Source organism: Stigmatopora nigra, chromosome 2, assembly GCF_051989575.1.
Source record: "Stigmatopora nigra isolate UIUO_SnigA chromosome 2, RoL_Snig_1.1, whole genome shotgun sequence".
NCBI lineage: Eukaryota > Metazoa > Chordata > Actinopteri > Syngnathiformes > Syngnathidae > Stigmatopora > Stigmatopora nigra.
In genome coordinates this window covers 5,553,344-5,577,104 of record NC_135509.1, presented here as the reverse complement: position 1 = coordinate 5,577,104, position 23,761 = coordinate 5,553,344, and the positions used below count along the sequence as shown (strand labels likewise).

General features: G+C 36.4%; 2 protein-coding genes and 2 long non-coding RNA genes across 6 annotated transcripts in view; 2 read left to right on the top strand and 2 right to left on the bottom strand.

Moving 5' to 3' along the window:
* Positions 1-1,640: 1,640 nt before the first annotated feature.
* esr2a (estrogen receptor 2a) lies at positions 1,641-16,566 on the top strand. 2 transcript variants are annotated; one of them, XM_077712239.1, is made up of 10 exons: positions 1,641-1,834; positions 3,522-3,608; positions 5,793-6,556; positions 7,527-7,687; positions 8,157-8,273; positions 9,219-9,521; positions 10,366-10,504; positions 10,932-11,065; positions 13,171-13,354; positions 14,132-16,566. In XM_077712239.1, exons 3-10 carry the CDS (start codon positions 6,162-6,164, stop codon positions 14,367-14,369), a joined length of 1,671 nt encoding a protein of 556 aa, XP_077568365.1. In that variant the 5' UTR covers positions 1,641-1,834; positions 3,522-3,608; positions 5,793-6,161; the 3' UTR covers positions 14,370-16,566. The 2 variants fall into 2 exon arrangements, with proteins under 2 accessions (XP_077568365.1, XP_077568366.1); XM_077712240.1 differs by lacking the exon at positions 1,641-1,834 and having other exon boundaries at positions 3,598-3,745.
* Positions 16,567-16,931: 365 nt separating this feature from the next.
* LOC144188356 (uncharacterized) lies at positions 16,932-18,396 on the top strand. Of its 2 annotated transcripts, none has more exons than XR_013324934.1 (3): positions 16,932-17,079; positions 17,936-17,984; positions 18,299-18,396. It is a non-coding gene; the product is annotated as an uncharacterized LOC144188356 (long non-coding RNA). The 2 variants fall into 2 exon arrangements; XR_013324935.1 differs by having other exon boundaries at positions 17,936-17,990.
* An 806-nt stretch (positions 18,397-19,202) lies between these two features.
* On the bottom strand, positions 19,203-21,961 carry LOC144187865 (uncharacterized). Its single transcript, XR_013324911.1, has 6 exons — positions 21,842-21,961; positions 21,568-21,653; positions 20,370-20,432; positions 19,668-19,773; positions 19,446-19,591; positions 19,203-19,370 (listed from the first exon to the last, which is right to left on the bottom strand). It is a non-coding gene; the product is annotated as an uncharacterized LOC144187865 (long non-coding RNA).
* Positions 21,962-22,603: 642 nt separating this feature from the next.
* syne2a (spectrin repeat containing, nuclear envelope 2a) overlaps positions 22,604-23,761 on the bottom strand; it is a 38,003-nt gene continuing 36,845 nt past the window's right edge. The window contains exon 62 of the mRNA XM_077710586.1: positions 22,604-23,527. Coding sequence (XP_077566712.1) covers positions 23,320-23,527 — 208 coding nt within the window. The 3' untranslated portion in view covers positions 22,604-23,319. The remainder of the gene's footprint in view (positions 23,528-23,761) is intronic.

Genomic DNA, 23,761 nt, shown 5'->3' with positions numbered 1-23,761 from the left:
ATGAATGGTTTATGGAATTAACACTGTCCTATTATAATATTCACATAAAGATTTTCAAAGTAAAGCTGAGTTGTTCATCACTTTTGTAAGCAAACACATAAAGTATTGAGAAAACTACTTCAAAGGCCTTCATTTTTTAAAGAAAATTTAAAAATGTTAACTGCTGAATGTACACATGTATACATAAAATATTATTCTATTATTATTATTTATATTATAACCTTTTTTTGAAAGGATTGTTGCTAAAGAAGATAACAACATCAGTGATTGTTTTAGATTTAATCATTGTGAATTTCCTCAACATTGAAGTACTAAAATAAATGAATACTTTTGTATTTATTACTTGAAATTAACAGTATTTGTAAAACCGAAAATTATAGACAGTGGATTATGAGGTACACCTACAATACCAGCAAAAGGAAGGTTCCACGAAAACAAATATTTGGAAATTATTAGAAATCATTTGTAATTATACTACCACAGTTTGCATGGGTACTCTCATTGTGTTCCCCCCGTTCACGCCAGACTGCCCATGTTTACAGTTATGAACTATTTAGCGTTTGCGTAAACTTAACATTCTATTTCAATTGAAGGAAGAACATGGCCCACACGTACCAGTTTGCATGTTTATGGCAACACACATAAGCTTGTGGGTAAGTCTTATTTTCATTATTATGTAAATATCTGCCAATCCGTCTTTTTCTAGTATACTTGCCCACATTGGGGTCATGGGTGATTTGGAGCCAATCCCGGCTCTTATTGTGTAAGAGGCCAATCACAGGGCACATGTGGGAAAACAAACATGACATCCAAATTCATTATTCACAACTTTAAACAATACATAGTGTTCATAGTGAGCATAATAACAAACTTTTGAACAGTGGTTGAATACTAAAGAAGATGAATTGGACGGCTAATGCTGTCAATGAGTTAATATGTAAAAATACATACATTTATTTTCAAAATCCGATCTTTTTTGCCTTTGATTTTGAAAAATTTGGACTCCTGCCCTATAAATATGTATATATTTTGAATATGCCTACAATATACTCCACATAACAGTTTTGATTGCATCCAGGGCAGGTTTGTGGTTTTTTAACCTGTGCAAACAAATGTGAACCTTGTTTTAAAACTAACACTGCAAAGTGTCAAGAGGGAGGGTGTGTTTACAGTTGCAAATGATTATAACACTGGAATAATACTGCAAAAAATAATATAGTAATGTAATATAATAAATATATTCAAAGTTAATTGCACATTAGACAATTTAAACTGTCTTGTACCATAAAAAGGGGTAATAAATTGCACTTTGTTGAGAGTGGATGAAAAAAAAGAACTGGTTCAACAGCTCTGCCCTTTGAGTGGGGGGCACAAGCCTTGTAGGGGTGGGCATTGGCTCTGATCCATACCCCAAACATTGGGACTGATCTAACATTTTTTGCTATCATATTATTTTGAGTCATAAAGCACCCAAAATGAAACGCATCAAAGCAATTTATAAGAAAACAAGTTCATCAGTAACTTGGTAAATAGTAAAAAAATAATTAAAATAAAAATATTCCATCTTTAAAAAGCCTAAGGCCAAACTTTTATTTTGAAAGAAATAGCCGGTTCTTACGCAATTTTCATTTGTCTGCTTGACCAGGTTGCGCTTGCCCCCCCCCTTTTTCGGAGCTCGAATCAGTCGCTCCTTTTTAACGCAGTCGCTCTTTTTAACGCAGTCTTTCGGTTAAACTCCGTCCACTGACTACTTTATCCTTCACTTGAGTTTTTCGACAGATTTAGGACTGACTCGTCCTTGGCCAAGCAGATCAGTGACAACTTTGCGCCTAAGGTGAGTGTTGTTGTTTTATTATGTGCAATGTAAAGTCATGTTCCAGATTACATGGACACACCACGCAGGAGAGTAAGGTTCCAGCTGGGCATTCAAACAAACATTTTTGGCTCAAGCAACAAGTGAAAGGCCTTTAATTATATGACATTTCAACAATAATATTTAATATTTCATAGGAATATTGACTATTTAGCAGTGCGATCTTGATCAGCCTCTGATTTCATAGTAATAATAATTCATAGTGTGTTGATTGTACTCTGCGCAGTGCTGCTTTATTAGCATTTTTAAATGTTATTTTTCCCTGTATACATGGTGATCCTTGGTCGTAATGGTAATTTTTGTATCTATAAAAACATTTGGGAGGAGTGTAGGGTCATCCTGGATAAATTTCAACAAGTACTTATCGCTGTGGGTAAACAACAGTCTGTTATCACTCAAGCACACAAGAGATATAAAAATTATTTTTCCTTCTTATAGTTAGACATTTCGTGGTCCTACTCTTTCAACTAATGGATCTTTTGTTAATTGTGTATATTTTTAAAAATTGATCCCCATATTTTAGTAATCATTTAACTGATCTATGTTAAATACAAAGCACATGCTCTCTTTATAGTTTTATTTTTTTATAACGATTTACTTCAAAGCGTTACTTACATGTGCATTGTTATGGCTTGCAAGGGTTTTACCGTTATTTCTAACAGATTAAAAGCTTGCATCTTTTTTTGGGACTATATCTGATACAAATGTTAATATTATATCTTCATATTCTAGGCTCTCTGTTGCCGAATAAAATATTATTAACCTGTAAAATGTTGGTAGCTCACAGAGTATTATGGCATGTCATTTATGCAATAATTTTTAAAGCATTTTTTTCATCAAAATAATATCATAGTGATCAAGAAGTGTCTTTGTGATGACACTGGTTTCTTCTATGACTACAAGTACATAACAGGATACTTTGTGAACTTTACAGTTCAGACCATGAGGTTTTTGCACTTTGTACAAACTGCGACTAGACTTTTTTTTGTTAAATGTTTGTTCAGTTAACACACACTGTTTATTCATTAGCTTAGTAACTTCTGACCGAGTTTAATGCTTAAAAATACATAATTACTATCTGCGGATTTAACAGATATCAAGTATAGTTTTCTTTACGAATGTGAGTCAAACTAGAATGTAAATGTTTGTTTTTATTTTCTTTAAAAAGGCAAGATGATGACAATTTCAAACTGCATCCCGCTTGAAAGGCGGTTGATCAAAGTCATTTCTGTTAAGTTTTCAATAGGCTACTTTTTCCTCTTTATTAAAATTCCCACTATTCACTCCCATTGGCACAGTTCAACATCCACTCCTTAACTGAAGAAGGCGCAGCTTCTTGGTGCACAGCCGTTTCATATCCGCGATATTGAGGAGACGGGAAAGGTTTTTTCTTTTTTTTTTTTTTAAGGGGGAGGGATGGATGGGAAATGGCAGTGGCCTTGAGCTTAACTGTTCAAAGCATGGAAGTGTCTTTAATGGCTGGGAAAAGTTTTGTCATTCATGGCTTTGTTTCATTGGGTTTTGACCTTTTGTACACGTGGTGGGAGTGTGTGTGTAAACAAAATATTTGCAAATGTAATTAATGGAGCATGCAGGTGTTCAAGCTTGATTTAACCATGTTGTAATGTATATCAAACCCTTTTTGCAGGAGCCTTGTTTGGATACGAAGGGGAATTGGACATTATCCATGGACTGCAGTGGTGGAAGGAACTTTATATTTTATTCACCAATTTAGGTATTGAATTTATTTCATGATCCGGCTATAACAAATGTAATAGTCTCCTTTGAACACGCACATACCGACACACAATGCAACTATGACAAGAAGGGAGGCTACTTTAAAGTCAAGGTCGAAGCTTCCAATGTGGGCGGGTAAGTCTTCCACATCAGCGTTTACCCCCAAATGGCAATTTTAAGAAGGACGCTCCTGCCTGCCATTTTTTTTTCTCCCCACCCCCCTCATTTTTTTTCTTCTTCCACTTGCATGACTCGTGTGATTTAGTAGTCACGCTGATTAAAATAGTTTGAACTTTATTGGAAACAATGGAATAAGGCCTTTGGTTTTTTCAAAGTCAAAGTAAAAACCATGGTTAGTGATTTATTTCAATTACTTTTTAGGTCCAATACGAGCAAGATAGTGAGCTGTCAGGCAATTTTATTAAACATCAAGCCAAGTGCTAAAAATCCAGTATTAATATGCTTCATGGGGATGTCCTCTATCCGATAATGAAAATGTAATCGGGCCTGATTTCTGATCACATCGTTTTCAGTGAGTCGAAATCAAGTAGAAAAGATTGGGTTCTTAAAAACTTGTTTATTTTGCATTTCAAAGTAAATTAGGTTTTTTACCTGGGAGTGAATGATTGCTGCGATTCCCCACAGTCAAATTGTATTGTCTTGCTGACAGACGAGGGGAATATATAATATATCAATTTTTCTTTACTTTGGATATGTATGCCTACACGGAACCCTGGAAACATGAGCACATGACGAATTTTCACATCAATTACTGACAGACCCTCTGGAAATAACCACTAGGTCCAATTCTGATGTCAAGTAGTGAGTCACAAATGAAAAGCATTAGTTGCATCCAGTTGGATTAAAAAAAAAAGCACATACATTTGAAATACTTGTATTGTAATGACACTCATTCAATTATTCAAACTCTTAGTGACTGATTGATTTTCTTGCTATGCCTAGGAAAACCACAAATATGTCAATTAGATGGCACAAGCCCCTTTTAAATAAAAAAAGTGTAATAATTATTTCTATGAAGATGTTATTTCCCATTTAGAATAATATGGTGTTACTCCATCTTCCGTGACAAAAAGTATTCTCATAGAGAAAAAGGTAATGTATATATATATGTGGAAAAAGGTTCTTATAAAGAGGAAAAATGACAATTTTCAGGTCAGAGGTTAATTTAAAAAAAAAATCTTACAACTTTGAATGAGTGTTCCTTACTAGTAATCAGTGATTACTTCTCAGGGTCGCTGTGATCTTTTGAGTGTTCTGAAGTTTAATTCCATTGTCAATGTATAATAAATTTGAGCATTGTCCCAAATGATGCTGGCAACTCATTGTGAAGCTCGGATAGATAGATAGATCACTCCTTAGTACATGGTTAACCTTGACTCGTTTAGAAATAAGATGGCATTAAATCAATGCGATGCCAAAATGGAGCAAAGAATGTTCTCCAACTGGGAGGGAAGACGAGACAGCTGCCACCCAGGAATGATTAACTCTGCAGGGTATGCTGTATCAGATGTTGTAAAAGCAAACGAACATGTCCTCCGCTTTCCTGGGATCTAGTGTGTGTGTGTTACCTATTGATCGAACCGGTGAATGTCTAAAGTACATTAATAATCATATTTCCGGTTCTGGCTTACGATGCTAGTGGATGCAGCAAGTAAAATATGCAAAGTGGAGCTGGCAATTGAGAAAGCGAGTTGTCCATACTTGCACAATGATTTTTGAACTTTTAACAACATTAACTGTGCCAAGATTGCATGTGGTTATAAATTGGATTCATCTGATTCGTAAGGGCTGCATGTTTTTGGCCAAAATAATAAATATGATTACAATTGCTCTTGATTATTAATGAAATAATCACTTTCTGGAAAGGTTCTTATTTTATCTTATTTTACTTCTTTTTAACAAACTGTAATATGTTTTTGGTGCAAATGTACTAATCATAATTTTTGGAAATTTATGATAATAGAATTATTAAAGAAAGCACAAATTGAAACTATGTATATATATAGTTTCAATTTGTGCTTTCTTTAATAATTCTATTATCATACATTTCCCAAAAATATGATTAGTACATTATATATATGTATATAAATATTAACTTCATCTTGATCTCCCACATTACTTTCTGATGGTTTTTATAACGAGTCATTTTTTGTCTTTGCAGGGATGTCCTGTCTGTTTCAGTGACTCTTAAACTGGCCTAAACACTGAATTTCATCCCATCATTAGTGTAGACTGGACACCTCTCATAGTTCTGGGATATTTTGGAACATCAACCCAAGATTCTCTTCATTTGTACACAATGCATTGCAACACTGGAATAGTTCAGGGAATGTAATCAAGAAAAAACAACTTACAGGCCAATTGGAGCTCAGTCTTAATCTACTGTAATCACTTTATAGGTCTAATCATAACCAATTGAGTGTTTAGCACTGCTGCAGTGGAAAAGTTTGATTTAATTCTAGAAGTTTACTCTACATGGATGTATATGATGTAGAAATTCCATCAATAGAGACACATCCCAGTAGTTCTAATGGCCAATGACAAGGGTCAGTCCCTCGTTCAGCTCCAGGAAGTAGACTCCAGCCGAGTAGGCTGTCACGTCCTCTCCCCGATCCTCAACCCCTCCTCTCCGGGTTTATCCCTCGAAACCAGCCAGCCCATCTGTATCCCCTCTCCTTACACCGAGCTGAGCCATGACTTTCCCACCATCCCTTTCTATAGTCCAACTATCCTGTATGCCGGGCCAGGACTTTCAGAGTGTTCTCCTGTGCACCAGACCCTTAGACCCTCCTTTTTCTGGCCCAGCCACAGCCACATGGGCCCGTCTGGATCACTGCACCCCGGCGAGGTGCGTCCGCAGCAGAGCCAGCCTGTCCAGAGTCAATGGGTGGCGTTGTCACCAGGGGAGAGTGAGCTGACTGTAAGGTAGGACACTCCATTATTTGTGGGAGATTTGGTTGATTTTTGATAAAGCTACAAAGTCCATTATAGTTCAACAAGAGAAATGAAATCAGGTTCTGATGCTTCATTGTATCACTATGCAAACAGCAAAAGAGCACAATTATTTTACAATGTAAAATGTTACTTTCTCTTGGCACACTTTAACACACTAAAATATGCTGTTTTCCAGTAGGGGAATCATGTGTACTGAGACAATATGCATCATAAGTTTTTCATTTTTCCACATTCATCAACCAAAGATTTAACCAGCAGAACTGGAACCCTGCTCTTCTCGCTTTGCTATTCTGCAGTTCTACAAATTCTACAAGCCTTCCCTTTCTCTGTTGATTTCACACTTTTTTAAAGCAAAAACATTGATTTTGATCATTGATTCCATACAGAGGTGGTATCCATTCTACATTGCTTGGGTTTTACATCCAAAGGTCAAGATGCTTATGGGATTTATCTCCTCTATCTCTAATTTCAACCATTATTCACTAGTGCCAGAACTCGGTTGATTTGAAATCCAACCCAAACCCATCTGAGAATGGTCATATTTCAAATCAGTAGAGGTTGACTTTTGACAAGTCCTAATTCTTGCCAGATTCTTATTCCGCTGAGCAAATTTACAGTATCATATCAGGCAATTAAAACTATTACATCTGAACACTGAGTGAAGATTCTAGGTTTGTAGGGTCCAAAGTCAAGTCTTTTCATATTCATCATGGCCTCACTAATGTTTGTTCCATGTTATTGAACCACCTCTGTGTAAGAACTGTAATGGCTTTGAACAATGTTCAATGCGAGATGTTAGTCTACAGAATTACACTATGGTCAAATGTCAAACCAATACATGCTTTTGTCAGCACATTAGTGGTAACCTTGTTTAACTAAGAAGCACCCACGTGTTTAGTGTTGCCCACTATAAATCTGTACTGACTCACGTGTTTGTTAGTAAGCGCAGGCGTTCCCAAGAGAGCGAGGAAGTTGTCGTGTCGTCAGGTGGAAAAGCAGATCTTCACTTCTGTGCTGTTTGCCAGGACTACGCCTCTGGCTATCATTATGGCGTCTGGTCTTGTGAAGGGTGTAAGGCCTTCTTCAAGAGGAGCATTCAAGGTTAGGCAAAGAGAAACATTTCTTTCATGTACTTACATTTGTTTCAACATAAAAAAATCAGGTGATTAAAAGCTTTGATATGTAATTTACTGTTATAAGATACAATGTTTTAGTTACAAAACACCACCCACCCATCACTTGGCAACATGCATGTCAATTGTGAGTGAAGATAGAGTAAACAAGTTTTCCTATATTTTTGCATGTATACATTTCTATGCATGTTTCATACAATTTTTCATTTTTAAAGGGTTTATATTGGCTAGTATTATAGATTGTGGACCAAATTATGCTAATTTAATATAAAATATGCCTCTACTTATGACAAATCCAATTTACAAAACAATTTCTAGAACAAATTAATTGTTAGTGAAGGTACCCCATCTTTGTGTATTAAGCACTGATTGTTTGGGTTTGAATTTGCCCTCACTATTCAATATCGGTGGTCTGTTTTCTCTTTTTTTATATTCAGGCCACAATGACTACATCTGCCCAGCAACTAATCAGTGCACCATTGACAAGAATCGGCGTAAGAGCTGCCAGGCATGCCGTCTTCGCAAGTGCTATGAAGCCGGCATGACCAAATGTGGTGAGCCATCTTTGTGTCTTTTACCTGGGTTTCTGTTCATAATTATTTGACATACTGTGGTTGTAAAGAACAAGCAATGGACCAGATTTTACAGTGACCCAAGTGTTTTTTGACCGTTGCATATTTGTTGCATGACTAAAGTTGTATTTTTTACAGTGAACTAATATTTATTAGCCACCCGATGGTGCAGTGGTTCTTTGACCTGACTTCAGTGCTGGCATTGCGGATTGATAGTGTGGTTGTGAGTGTGATTGGTTGTCTTTGTGTGATCTATGCCTAACTGGTGACCAATCTTTGGTGTGGTCTGCCTTTTGCCAGAAGTCAACTTGGATTGGGTCCAGCACCATGTGACCCTATCCAAGAATAAGCAGTGTTAAAATATTCTATTTTTATTACAGTAAACTAAGATTTATAAGCCACCCGATGATGCAGTGTTTTTTTCACCTAATTCAGTGCAGGCATTGTGGATTGCATTCCACTCAGTGATAGTGTGGTTTTGAGTGTGATTGGTTGTCTCTGTAGGCTCTATGCCTAACTGGTGACCAGTCTTTGGTGTGGTCTGCCTTTTGCCAGAAGTCAACTGGGATTGGGTCCAGCACCATGTGACCCTATCCAAGAATAAGCAGTGTTAAAAATGAATGGACAATATATATTTCGAAAATGTCATAACACACAATTTTGTACCATTAACACACACTTTCAAAAGTAATCTTGAGCAACAAAATGTTCATTCAAAATGATTGATTATCATCACCACCTGCTCTAATAACAACACAGAGCAGGAATACACAATCATCCTCACCAGTCTATTGCATATTCTCTGGCTTCTGTTTGAACAACAGATATGCAAAATGACATAATTGAATCCACTGAAGGTGTGCCCTCTTATCGTTCTATTATTTGCCTTGCATTTATTCATGTTTTATCTTGTGTTTGCTGACTCAGGTATGCGCAAGGAACGTGGAAACTACAGGAACCAACAGAGGAGGCGAGTAAGTGCTTTGTCCTCACACAGCAAGACTCAAGGGGCAAAGCCATTAAGTGAACCAACAGCACTACCTGAGCTCCACCCACCTGCGCTAACTCCGGAGCAGCTTATAAAGCAAATCATGGAGGCGGAGCCTCCTGAGATTTACCTGATGAAGGATATGAGGAGACCCCTCACTGAAGCCAATGTCATGATGTCTCTGACCAACCTCGCTGATAAGGAACTGGTTCACATGATCAGCTGGGCCAAGAAGATCCCAGGTGGGTGTGTCTGATTGCTCTAAAACCAAGTATGGATTTTTGCTGTCAAATTGGAAATTTGATGTCATATTATGAATTACTTTCTTATGCATAAAACAGCATGCTAGGACAGAGTAAAAAAGCAGATGATGGGACATTTTCAAATGTCATTTGCAGCTGCCTGAAATTATTGCTACTCTCTCCCCAAGGTAAAAACAGTAGCTATAAAAAAATATTTTTTAACTTACTAAAATAAAAATAAAAAAGCCCAATAAAATTCAGCCAAATTCATAAAACAGGCCTAAAAAATGTATTTCATATTTCATTTTAAACTATATTCTAACTGTCATACAGACAGAGCATTGTCATTTCTAGTATAAAAGTGTGAAAGTGTCATAGTGCCATATGATGCCTGCCACACTCCTGCCCCTTATCTCGCTTTCATCAAACAGTACTAAGGGAAAAAAAGACACTAGACATGCTGTCTTTTTGTCCCCGTTTCCCGGAATAGTGGTATTATAGGCAAAAATGTGTTATTAGTCGTTCGCTCCATTTACTTGAATCGTTTCATGAGTCTGGCACATTCAGTACGGGAGACATTGAGATGTGTTGCAGTTAAAAAGACAATCCTATATGTTTATAAGCAATTCACCATTTCTTTTTTCATTTATTATGCAGGGTTACACTGTCAGTTCCTCAGTTATTGCTGTATTTTGTGCGCCACCAAACCAACAAGGTTTATTTTTACATAGTATAAAGATGCACCTGGTTGTAAGGGGCTGAAATTAGGAAAATGTTGCCATGATTGTTTAGGATGTTCGACAAGGCTTAATATGACACACATGCTATCCTGTGACATCTTCAGGGTTTGTGGAATTCAGTGTATGGGACCAAGTGCACCTGTTGGAGTGCTGCTGGCTGGAGGTGCTGATGATAGGGCTGATGTGGAGGTCGGTCAACCACCCAGGGAAACTCATCTTCTCACCTGACCTCAGTCTGAACAGGTATTTTTTCTCCATAAGATTTCAGGATGTCATTTTAGGGATTGTTTCAAAGAAAAAAAATTGACAGGCTGTTTATTTTTTACCTTTTGGCATAGAAGTTTATAAATACTGCCATTCAGTTCAGGGTGTCCACCTCCTCTGGCCCGGAGTCAGCTGAGATAGGCTCCAGCACCCCTTGCAATCTAATGTGTAAAAAGCGGTCCAAAAAATGTGTTGAGATGAGGATTATAAATATTCTTTAATAATTGAAGTGGCCTTAAGTGTGTGTTGGTATATTATATATAAACAAAACAATAAAATATCTCTAAAAATATTTTTGGGAAATTGATGAGTTGAGCCACTGAATTTTTTCTCCACCCTTGCATTGTCCATGTTACTTTCTTTTCATTATTAAGAGGAAATAACAACGGTTTTGTTTGTGCGGCAGAGAAGAGGGCAGCTGCGTGCAGGGCTTTGTGGAGATCTTCGACATGCTCGTAGCCGCCACATCCAGGGTGCGAGAACTCAAGCTGCAGAGGGAGGAGTATGTCTGCCTCAAGGCCATGATCCTCCTTAACTCCAGTGAGTCAACACACTCGAACACACACACACACACAAACACACACACTCTGCTTCACTTAGATGTGAGTCAGACCGTCCCAACGTTTTTGTTCGCGCTGTGGGCCAGGTACAACAGGACCCAATTGCGTATGTTTGTACAATCGGGTGCAACTACAAGGTGAACCATGTTCACAGCATTACCGCCGAGCTAACAAAACTGAACAGGCAAGGCTGGTGTTTTTGCGTCTTCTCCTCCTAGCACTGCTTTCATCGTGTCTCGTCATTTGTGTAATGGCCGTGAGTCAGAAAATAAAATGAATACGTGTTACCGGAGCTCTGTAGAGCACATGTAGCACTATCCCCCGGAAAAAAAAAATATCGACATGATTTAATGAATATATCTGGGCCTGGTTTTAATGGCTCTTCCTGTTGCCGCTTTGACAGAGCTCTCGGAGGTTCAGCCTGGCAGACAAACAAAGTTGGGCTTTTTGGAGCAGAAAGAAACTTTTTTTGACATGGATAGTGAGACAAAGAGAAACTTTGTTCGAACACTAGAAAGAGGGGCTGAAATAATAGTACTAGTACAATGACAATGCGGCAAAAAATGGCATTGTTGAGTGATTTGAAGTCTTTTTTCAGTGCACATTCTAAGGTTTAAGGTTAGGGCTACATGATAAGGTAGTAAAGAGGAAGTTAATAGTAAAATTATTAATATTATTAAATATTCGATCCTTGTTTTTTTTTAAGAGGGACATACTTGGCCTACAGTATGCGCTTGTCCTATTAAAAAAAATAGCTATGAAATAAACAGGCATGATTGAAATGTTATAGCTATTGAGGTTTTGTAAAAAGAAAAAATCAAATGTACATTTTGTATTAAACTGATAGGATACCATGAAATAGATTCAAATCATGACACAATTGATGATATCGGCAAATATCTCAAAAAATCGTAATGTGATTTACACCCATAGTAACTATTTGAATTAGCCCCTGATGTGTAACAGCGAGGTAAAACTGCGGAAGAGTTCCCGCGGCGTCACATTTATAAAAATAAGTACATGAAATATTTATGCGGTTGTGTAATTTTACCCTTGATACGTTGGCACGCGTGCCGAAGGCCCGACAGTTTGTATGCAAACAATAAAAAGTCCATTTTATTTTCGTATGAAATCCAGCTCTTGAAACAGAGACGTTTATAGAAGTTTTGAATGAAAAAGAGTTTCTGTGAGGACTTTTTATGGCAAGTGATACATCAAATGTCACTTTTTATTAGATTCGTGGTTTCAACATCTTATTTTACAGGCCCAGTGAAGTCATTAAACAGGCCGTTTTCACTTTGCAGTTACTGTTTAATGTCTTTCAGTCCTGCTTGTTTGGAGTATTTGAGGAAAAATAACTCCAACTCTCCACAGGTGGTGGTGAATACCCATAAAAATTATTTGATATGGGCATTTTTAGTAATATAAAACAAATATGAGCATTTTTTTTTCAACATCTTTGGAGCTGAAATACAGTAGTTCGTGTTTGACAGGAAATAGTGAACAGTGTACAGAGCTAATGACTGAATGGAAGATCCTCTGATCTGTTTAGCTGCTGAAAGGACGGAAGTGTTCCCTCATGACTTGACGAAGACCAAAAACAGATGTTGGACTTAAAAGAATCTCCATGTGGACATTAAAATAAAATGGAATTTGAACCTGCTAAGAGATAACATCTAACTTTCATTGTTCTAGTTCAAATCGGGTAAAAGGCCAAGAGTCATTCCAAACGTGGTGACTTTTTAATCCTTTCATTTTAAATAATTTTGTTCATATTTCAACTTTTGAGGAACATTTCATTTTTACATATGACACAAAGAGTACTTCATTTTCAATTATATCAACTACACACAAAGATAGCTTGGGGGGGGACATACAGTTACATTTTGTAGAAGTACTTTTTACTTCCTAGAATTCTGGTGATCAAGGTCAAATAATTCCTCTCCCTTTTCAGTATTCTATATTTAACCAGCAATTCTCAAATCTTATCAGTGTTGTGGGAAAAAAAATGTCCATCGTGTGCTGCAGTGGTATTATATACAATGGAGAAAAACATGATTTTTTGATTTTTATTTTTTCCCCTAGACATGTGCCTCGCCTCTTCTGAGGGCAGCAATGAGGTGGAGAGTCGCTCCAAGCTGTTGCGTCTTCTTGACGCTGTCACCGAAGCCCTGGTGTGGGCCATCGCCAAAACCGGTCTCCCGTTTCCACAGCGATGCACCCGCCTGGCTCATCTTCTCATGCTGCTCTCGCATATCCGCCATGTCAGGTGAGAGACAACTTTATTAACAGCAAGGTATAGGGAAATTCTTTGGTGTTTTACTACCTGCTATTATTATACACATGGGGAACTGAGTCAGTCAGTCAATGGAGCTTTGAAACAATTATAAATAAAAGATCTTAGTTTACAGATTAAATTTAAAATCATGCCCTTACTTAATCCTTTTGTTTTTATGACTAGCGTTCATTTACTGAAATCAGATTCAACTGAAAAGACTAATTATTGTTTAAGAAAAATGGATAAATCAACCAAACCATGGTAATCTGACATATAACTCTGTCAAATGAATCAGGATTAGGGTTTAAGGTCAATGTGGATGACAATTAATTGTTGTTCTGCAAAAATCGGATTCTAATTTTAATGTCTGCCCACCAGCCATCAAATATCACGTTTATAAATATTTGATAGTAATTGCAGAATGTTTACCTCAATTTATTTTCTACTCCAATTGATGTTATGAGTACTTGGAAGGAGTTTGACTCACCACAGTTCAATTATGGCCTCTACATCATAGTTTCCTGATGAAACTCTATCTGAGACTAAATGCTGGTAATAATTAAAAATTTTAAAAATGGTCTTTAGCCATTCATTCCATTTTTGTCATATGACATGCTTGGGGGCCTTTTTTCATCTGGCTGGATTGACTCTGAAGCATTTTTGTGATCTATTTTTAAAAGGTTTAAAAAGATTGCTTCAAAAAAGGAGTTTGGGGATTGGGGAAGCACAGTTCAACAAGAATTTACATTTTATCTCTTCAATACGCAGCAACAAGGGCATGGACCATCTCCACTGCATGAAAATGAAGAACATGGTGCCTTTGTACGACTTGCTGTTGGAAATGTTGGATGCTCACATCATGCACAGCTCTCGGCTACCAGCCAAGGCTCCGCAACAGGAGACCTCTGAGCAGGTGGAGATTTGCGCCAAGCATGAGGGCTCTACTAGTAGTAGTAGCACCTCCTCCAATAGTTGCACTACCCAAAACGGAGGTGATACTCAGTAGCGCTATCAAGTCTTTCAAATGTGTCCATTTGAATCTCTTTGCTTAAAAATTGGTTAAAAAAAAAGACTGTGATAATGTTTATTGAATTCCGTCTCGTGAATGTAGATGCTCATAATTTTATTTGCACGACACATAAGTCCAAAATATAACTCATGCAGTACTGTACTGTATTTATTGCCGTACCGAATCGAGGCCTATATAAGTACTTCTAAGATGGAAACTGGTTCCATTGCGCAAAGATCAGTTAATTTTAGAAGTAACATGCAGACAGGCCGTGCAAGATGAAAAAAAATATTGACTAACAACATTGTTTACTCAATGACATATTTATGTCCAAAATTGATCCAAGCTGGTGCGATTTTGGAATTCTTTTTATTCTAGGCCATGTTTTTAATTAGTCATTTATTGATTTCTTTTCCATGGTGCTGTGGTTTCTCGTGTTTATTATTAAGAACACACTTGTTCTTGTAGAAAAAAAAGCATCATCTGGAGGTAGTGCCTTATTCCTTGCTACTTAAAAAAAAGAACAAAAAGGACGATGAATGAACCCAACATTTGCCTTAATAATTAAGACAAGCGAACAAAGTAGAAGCTCCAATTCTATGGAAGAAAAATGTCTGGGACCAGATACATAAAATAGAGGAGATGGTGAAAATTCGATTGTGTGTGACTGTGGATGGGAGTCCAAGGCAACATTTACTGAACACACAAAATAGGCTTAAAGAAGGTCTGTAATTAGAATGGCACATATAAAGAACAATAGGCAGAGTTAACATGCGATAATGATACGGTTCCTTTTTTTTTAACATGTATAAAGTGTAGATGTAGCCTCAAAACCTAAGCCAATGTGAAAAGTGCCTTAAACCTGTAGAATTGTCCAAATTGCCAGCAGAGGGCGACCTCATTAATTGCAGTATGAATTAATATGTATAATTAATTACTCAATCAAGTTAGTTGACGTTTTCCTTGGGAAAAAAAGTAGTATCATAACCTATAACAATAATGGATAGCCCACAAAATATAACAGGTTGAGCCATAATGTCTTTCTGTGATGGCAAACAAAGGTTCATCTCACATCTCTGAACAACTTATTATTGAAGGTGAATATTGGAGTTATTGGTGAAATTTAGTCATGGAGATAAATTAATTTGGGCCCATTTTGCGGCACGCTTCAACAAAAAAGATGACGTCTTTGGTAGATGGCATCATGGTGGAAGGATTGTCTCTTTTCTAATGACAGAAACCTGGGAGGTCTACCATGGAAACATAGGATCTGGAAACGAGGACCTAGGAAGTTGTAAATAGAGACATGAGATGAACCTTGAAGTTACGAGCAAGTGCCAAGTTTTGTATAATAGTGGAAAGCAAAGCTCAAGTACCATTATTTTTCAGCTTATTGCTTCAGTGATCTAAGAATATAAAACCACAATTCAATTTGATAAGGGGTCTGCCTATTTGCTGCTAATTAATACAAAGCATGAATTGCCAAATGGTGCAAAAAAAGATATTTTTTCATGTGTTGGATACAAAAAAGGAAATAAGGATCCATAGATGCTTTTCATTGGACAGCAAAAAAAATGCAGTTTGTCTTTTTGGTATTTTTCACCATGTTCTTACACAAAAAAATGTGTTAAACTAGGCTTTTTTTTATTTTGGTCAGAATTGTGTGACTGCAATTCTGACAAATTGCACTTACCTGTTGGAATTTTGATTGAAGAAAAAAAAACTATTTTTGTATCTTGTTGCTAGCGCTTGTTTGTATGCATTGGTAAAATATTGTAATGTTCACTGAATGTTTTGTGAGGAACAAAAAAAAAAATCAAAGTTGAAAATCTGTATCTGTTCCAGCTCGTCTGCTTTGTGCTATTCTAACGTGAATTATTACTTCTTCATATCTGGTGTTCACATACTGGACCACCATGTGTAAACAAATAACAGTTGAAATGAAAAGACTGCTGGGCAATGTGTTAATCATCAATCATCTCGCAAACACATTCTTTGTTGTACAGTATTAAGACCTTTAAATGGCAAGAAAAGTGGTTCCTTTCACAATGATTGGCTCATTTGTCTTTAAATAAGCTTCATCTTACAAATACTAGTCATGCTATGCTATTCATGTTCATAAATGTAAACGTGTTTTTTTAAATGCACATTGTACACTTAGACAATAAATGATCGTTTCCATGACAACATATGATTTATTAGTACGTGTCCAAATTTGTAACCACTTATCAGTTTTTATGGTTCATCATATTTGATTGTGATAACTCTATGCAGAATCAACATTAGATATGAGTGGATTTGCATGTTCTCCCAGGGCTTGTGTGGGTTTTCTCCAGGTGCTCCAGTTTCCTCCCACATTCCAAAGACCTGCATGGTAGGCATGAATGGTTGTAGCACCGCCCATGATTTTAGTGAGGATAAAGTGATTCAGAAAATGATATGCAACATACTGTTTTTATAGCATCAAGACCACAAAAACTACATCATCTTCAAAACATTGAGTTGGGAGGACAAATAACTTCGCACAGCACACAGTAAGTAAGTAAGCTACCATCTTTTCCACATTTTTATATGGGCGTGGTTACGCCCATTGACACGGATGCGTAAATTACGCACATCCGCAATCGCTCGACCTCTGGACCAGCCATTTTTATTCTGATGGCCGATGAACACGCCGACAAGCTAAGGTGCTGAGCAATTCACTGGTGTAAGTGCATTTTTTATCATTTTATTAGGAACCCATTGAGCCTAAAACGACCACAAATCTGTTAAGTCAATGCCGAGTTTAACACGCTGTCGACAATTTAAGTTTGGGCTTTATTTTCCCCACCGGCTGTGTTCCGCGCTAGTTAGCTTAGCATTAGCGTCACGAAGACGCTTTCCGTTTGACTTAAAAAGCATGTTGCCTGTATTCTCTCCATTATTGAGTCGTGCAGTAAGTCTTTTAATCTGATTAAACAAAGCCGATATATCAACGAATTGTTTGATTGGATTGGATAACTTTATTCATCCCGTATTCGGGAAATTACATTGTGGCAGTAGCAAGAGGGTGATTAGACAGAACTGCAAAGCACAAAGTACAAAGCAAATCAAATTAAATGGGTAAATGCTCGCACCAAATTGCCATCCAGAGGCACGACTTCGTTCCTGGTGTTTTGTATGTAAAGATCGCTTTCACTGCGAGTGGTTAACTCTCGTTTTGAATTTGTAATTGTTCTGATTTCACCCAAAGAAACATTGATAGATATTTTTGAGCCAACTTTCTCCTAGCTGTTAACGTCACTCCTTATATTTAATCGCCATGTCTGCATAAGGGGAAAATAGCACTTAGCACTCACTAATTTTCATTCTTATTATTGATCTTTATTATATATCTTTATTCTTTATCTCATATTTAAAATTTATTGTAAGATTTTCCTATCCTGTAATAATAGTTTGGCAACTCAAATAGTCTAGTTAAATCAAGTTGTCCCTGTTTAGCAACAAGATTCAGTTCTTCCTTGAGGAATTTGGGCCAGATCACCAGTCTTAATATATGATAACTTTTGCTTTCTTCTTTGCAGATGGTTTGGCATATCTGCACTTTGGAAACTCCTGGCAAGCTTCTCAAAGGTCAATGTATGTTTATTTCAGACTATCTAAGTATCATGCAAACTAAATAAAAGTTCAAAATATTATAATCTTGTGAAATCTGTTTAATTTTGAATGCTAAGGTCTTCCCTCAATATGTAGTCTACAACTCTCAGGCTAATGCCATGTTATTATTAAAGTTTGTACACTTTAATTCATGTTTACATCGTGCAATTTCATGTAGATATTTTTTCCTAAGGAAATCAGATCTACTTGAAATTGCATAGTGTTCTTTCCTAAGGTTTAATTTGAAGTGTACAATCTGTTAATGACCTTTTTAAATGTCTTGTCTACAGGTGGAGAACAGACTGGCCGGACTTCCAATGTGATGACAACTTATAAATGTGCTCAAGTTAAAATGTTTACCTCTTAATAAATTTTTAAACATGGATAATTACTTGCATTTCTTGTTAAAAAACAAACTTATCTACATTTAAAAACTTGTTTTGACATCTAACAAGTGGCTGATTTTTTTTTTCTAATTTTATTTTCAGAGTAACATCAACCCATTTTTTTCTTAGTGTTTATCCTATTTTCCTCAAGTTTAACTTTAAAATTATTTTCTTAAATTTACAAGTCATCAACCTCTCCTTTTTCCTTTTATTTTAATAGTATTCCTTTTTTCTGTTTTTTTATATTTCCTATTTAGTAACTGTTTTTTCTACTTTCTTCCACCATTTTTTCTAAAGTGGTTCTCCTTTAGTGTTTATACCCCCAGCTTTTTTCCCCATTTTTTCAAGTGTTTATCCCCCCTTTTTTGCCAATTTTAACCAGATGTTTAACCCACTTCTTTACTGTTTATCCACCCTTTTTATGCCAATTTTTTTTCTAAGTGTTTATCCCTTTTTTTGCCAATAGTTTAGCCATTTTTTTTACTAAGTGTTTAACCCCCCAGTTTTTTTGTTAATTTTTTTACTAAGTGTTTATCCCATTTTTTTGTTTTTTTCTTACTAAGTGTTTAACCCCCCAGTTTTTTTGTTAATTTTTTTACTAAGTGTTTATCCCATTTTTTTGTTCTTTTTTTTAGTAAGTGTTAATTCCCCCAGTTTTTTTTGTTCATTTTCCTTCCTAAGTGTTTATTTTCCTTTTTTTGTTCTTTTTTTTCTAAGTGTTTTTTCCAAATTTAAAATGTTTACTTGTAAATAAAATATTTTAACTTTGATTGTGACTTACTCTTTTGTTAAAGACAAAACACATGCATACATTTAAAAGCTTTTATTTTGAAAAACTTGAGCAAAATGAAGTAATTCCTCCAGTCACCAGCAGGAAAGACAGGAAATAAAAGCTCCAGCTTTTATTTTGAAAAAGTTTGTAGATTGGTTCCCGTTGTTGGTCCAGCATCGTAAAAAATCGAATCTTCTCCACCCCCTGGTGGAGAAGATTCGAAAATTGAAAAAGGGGGTTAGTACACAGTTAGTTCAAAAAACAATGAGAAGGGCTCACCTTTTATTTTGAAAAGATGAAGTAGTTCTTCCTGTCACCAGCAGGAAATCCAGAAAATAAAAGCTCCAGCTTTTATTTTGAAAAAGTTTGTAGCTTGGTTCCCGTTGTTGGTCCAGCATCGTAAAAAATCGAATCTTCTCCACCCCCTGGTGGAGAAGATTCGAAAATTGAAAAAGGGGTTAAGGCACAAAGTTAGTTAAAAAACCAATGGGAAGGGCTTACCTTTTATTTTGAAAAATCACAAAACTGGTTCACCATCCAGGACAGAAAAATTAAGGTGTCTGAGGCTATCTGTTCATATGCAGAAACCAGGTCCACTTGTGGAATTCTAGAAAACAAAAAAAAGGGTTAAAAGACATTTGCAACCTTTTATTTTGAAAAAATGTATAGCTTGGCACTATGCATTTTTCAAAATAAAAGGTAAGACCTTGCAAATGTTTGGGAAAATATAAAAACATTTGCAAGGTCTTTTATTTTGAAAAAATGCATAGCTTGGCACTAGACCAATCTATGCATTTTTCAAAATAAAAGGGAAGAACTTAACTTCACAAGGTTTTGTCTGGAAACAAGGGGTCAAGTACAAAGTCTTAACTTTTATTTTGAAAAATGCATAGATCCATGCCATGTGTTAAGCTAACACCAATCTATGCATTTTTTTTCAAAATAAAAGGAAAGATCTTGCAAATATATTTGCATGTGAGGTTTTACCTGACTGGGTGGAATTCTCCCAATTCAGGTAAATCCTCACTTGCAAATGGTTTAGTAAAAAATATATTCACAAGGTCTTACCTTTTATCTTGAAAAAAAAAATGCATAGATCAGTGCTGGATGTTACACCAGAATTAATCTACATATTTTTTTCAAAATATAAGGCAAGACCTTGCAACTCTTGTTTAACTTAACCATTTGCAAGTGAGATTTTACCAGAATCAGGAAGAATGTCTGAAATGGGGGAGTGGTGTAGCCCATCTTGACTTGGGTGGAATTCTGGAAACAACAAAAAAGCCAAGTAAAAAATACATTCACAAGTAGGGTTTTACCAGAACTAAAGATCTTTTATTTTACAAAGAAATCTAACATCTGGGGCCTACTTCTGCCTCAAGTTTTTCAGTCATTTCAAAACTATTTGTTCTTAAATATCCCAAAAAGCTTGTTTTTCTCTTCCAACACCAAGTAAAATGTTATTTTACCATATGTTAAAATGACCCCGCACTATGGTTGAATAAATGCATCACTTATATTTTGTCAAAATCACATTTAAAACTAAAAGTTAGGGGGCAAAAGGACAATTTATTTGATTCATCAAATATCCCTGGTTCCACTAAATGGCAGATTATTTTTTTTATTTAAAAAAAAGAGTGCTACTCCTTCACTTGCCATTATAGAATTTTTTTTAAATTTAATTCTTTAGAGATGACCCTACTTTAAATTTTTCCTTTATCGCAACTATGTCTGGTCTACATTAACCGCGATAATCGAGGGATTATTGTTTAGCCCTGAGGTCTTTAAATTAAGGGGTTAAAAGTATATAATTTGTTTAGGTGCACAGTGCCACTACATGGCAGATTTGTTTAAATTCAGAAGAATGTGAGAAGCTACTTCTTCACTTGCCACTATAGTATTTAAAAAGATACATTAAATTCCATAGGGATGATCCTAATTAAGATTTTCCCTTTATCAAAACCATGTCTGGTCTACATTAACCGTGATAATTTAGGTATTACTGTTAAGGCTTGGTTTTATAAGAAATTAAGGGGCTAAAAGTATATAATTTATTCAAGTGCATGACAGATTATTTTTTCAGAAAATGTGAAAATCCACATAACTAACAAGCAGGAGATACTCCTTCACTTGCCACTATAGCATTTTTTAAAATATTTAATTAAATAGGGATGACACTACTTTTAATGTTCTTTTATCAGAGCCCTGTCTAGTCTACATTAACCGCGATAATCGAGGGATTACTGTTTATTCCTTACTTATCCACAGGTTAGTTTTCATTCAAAATTAGAATCTATCATTATGAAAAAACGAGCCAAATGCGCAAAGCCTTGAATACTGAAGGCTGACGTTTAAATATTAAACGGATAAAGAAAATCGGAACGATTTAAAAGTACTTCACTTTGTTAAAGAGTCGACAAGCAGCTCCTTTCTGGTCGCTTTGGCCACATTCTTGATCTTTCCCAGCAGTCGGTGTTCGATGAAGGCCTGAAACACACAATGAAATGATTTCTTTTAAAAACGAAGAGCGATCGCTAACGCAATGCAGCCAATTTGTTTGCAAACATTTTGCCGTCTGCACACACGTGGGGCTACATCACGCCAACGAATCATGCATGCTCTTGTCGCTCTTAAGACAAGAACTGGGGCTTCGAAATCCCCAAACGACAACATACTGAATGCGCTGCATTGTCCTGCAAGAACTTTAACTGTCCTTTCTTCGGTAAATCGTCACACCTGAGCCGCCTCTGCAGTCCACTGCCGCAGTGACTGCTGGTCCATTAGCCTTTTTGAAGGCAGTTTGAACTTTGACCACGGAAATGCTTATTAAAAACATACATGCATAAAATAAACTATTTTCACAATCACGCGTATTAGACTATGCAATACACGTTTTTATGAAAACAATGTAATTTTTGTGTCTATTTTTGTGTGCATTTCACAACTCCTGACAATGCCTGAAAATGCTCATTTCCTGTTGTGACAGGCTTGAACGATGTCCATCTTTTCTTGAAAAGTCCATCTTGAAAACGGCTTTGACAGTAAATCTGCAACCAAATTCCATTCTTCTCCTCCTCCAGTCATTGTGGGTTGACAAAACCGCTATTAAATAATCTCATCCATCACTTTATCCTTATTAGGGTCGCGGGGGGTGCTGGAGCCTATCCCAGCTGACTCTGGACCAAAAGGCGGGGGACACCCTGTTTCAGTGGCCAGCCCATTGCAGGGCACAAGGAGACGGACAACCATGCACACTCTGGAATTGAACCCAGAACTCCAGAGCTGTGCGGGATATTAGATGGCAAAGACCTCCAGGTAGATTTCTGACCCTGGCAACAAATAATGGCTAAAATGTGATTAGTTAAATGCTTTAATATGAAAACACACATCTGGAAGCAGTGCAACCAGAGGGAAATGGCAATGAAAGAAAGCTGACAGACAATCTGGAATTATTTAATAAGTATTCATGCAGAAAATATAATTAACATCAGTCTGTGATTCAGATATTTTTTTAGGCCAGCAGAGAAGGCCTTGCAGGCCATGGTGGTCTCTTATACTGCAAATTACATTGGCAATAATAAACAACCAGTTATAATAACCCTCTACAAAACATATATTTTCACAGCTTTCAAAGCTTAATTTACTCAAATAATGCCATAACAAATAGTTGTTAAAATACAAGACCATAATCCATCAAAAATGATGATAAATTATATTATTTCTGTACATTATAAAATGTAAAACTCCCCAGTGCTTTAAACTTTAAGTCCAATTCAAATATATAATAGAATCAAATATCTCCTATTTGAAAAATAACCATTAGAATCTGACAAAGTACTTTTCCCTGCAAATTATATTGGTAAATTATATATATTAAACAATGGGCATACTAGTAATGATCATTAACATATCCAGGAAAAAATCCATCAGTGGTCCACTGTTTCTGTTGCCGCTTTTGGTTTATTCACCAATACGTGAGCTCCTTGGCGAATTAATATATATAAAAATAAGCTTTGGATACTTTTGTTTGAGGAAAAACTACTAGTTCATCACTCTGATGCCAGTTCCAGTAAATTACAGTTGCCAGTGTAGAAAAAGTTCATTCCATAAAATGTATTTCATACAAAAATGTCAGAAAATGTTCAGTTGATATTCAGGTGGGCGGAGGTCCATTTGTATAGTGAAGCATGGGATGAAAAGATCGGGCAAAGTTGTTGGCGACAGTACAATTTGAGTACCTCTCCGATTGGGGGAGCAAACACGTGAGAAGCAGCAGGAACAACAGGAGAAGGTGAAATGGGAAAGAAGCTCGCAGGACCCGCCTGAAGAAGGATTGAGATGGAGCTGAGTACCCGCTTTCTCTGGTGGCACACACAGACTTGGTAAGAAAAATGGCTTTGGGAATAAGGAGCTATACTAAGAACATTGAACCCGAATGTTTCTACAATATTGACATACATTTGTGTTTAAACAGGAAAAGTTCCATATGGAAAATGCGAATTCTGCCTAAACTATTACAGGCATCGCTGTTGTCTCGTTTCAGTTGGAATGCAAAGCAGCATTCATTTTCCGGACTTGTAGAGATTTTGTTGGAT

Excerpts from the sequence above, each read along its gene's own strand:
- esr2a (XM_077712239.1), top strand. The coding sequence starts at position 6,162 with ATGGCCAATGACAAGGGTCAGTCCCTCGTTCAGCTCCAGGAAGTAGAC. Across the intron at positions 6,557-7,526 it reads GAGAGTGAGCTGACTGTAAG|TAAGCGCAGGCGTTCCCAAG; the intron begins GTAGGACACTCC and ends CGTGTTTGTTAG. Across the intron at positions 9,522-10,365 it reads CTGGGCCAAGAAGATCCCAG|GGTTTGTGGAATTCAGTGTA; the intron begins GTGGGTGTGTCT and ends TGACATCTTCAG.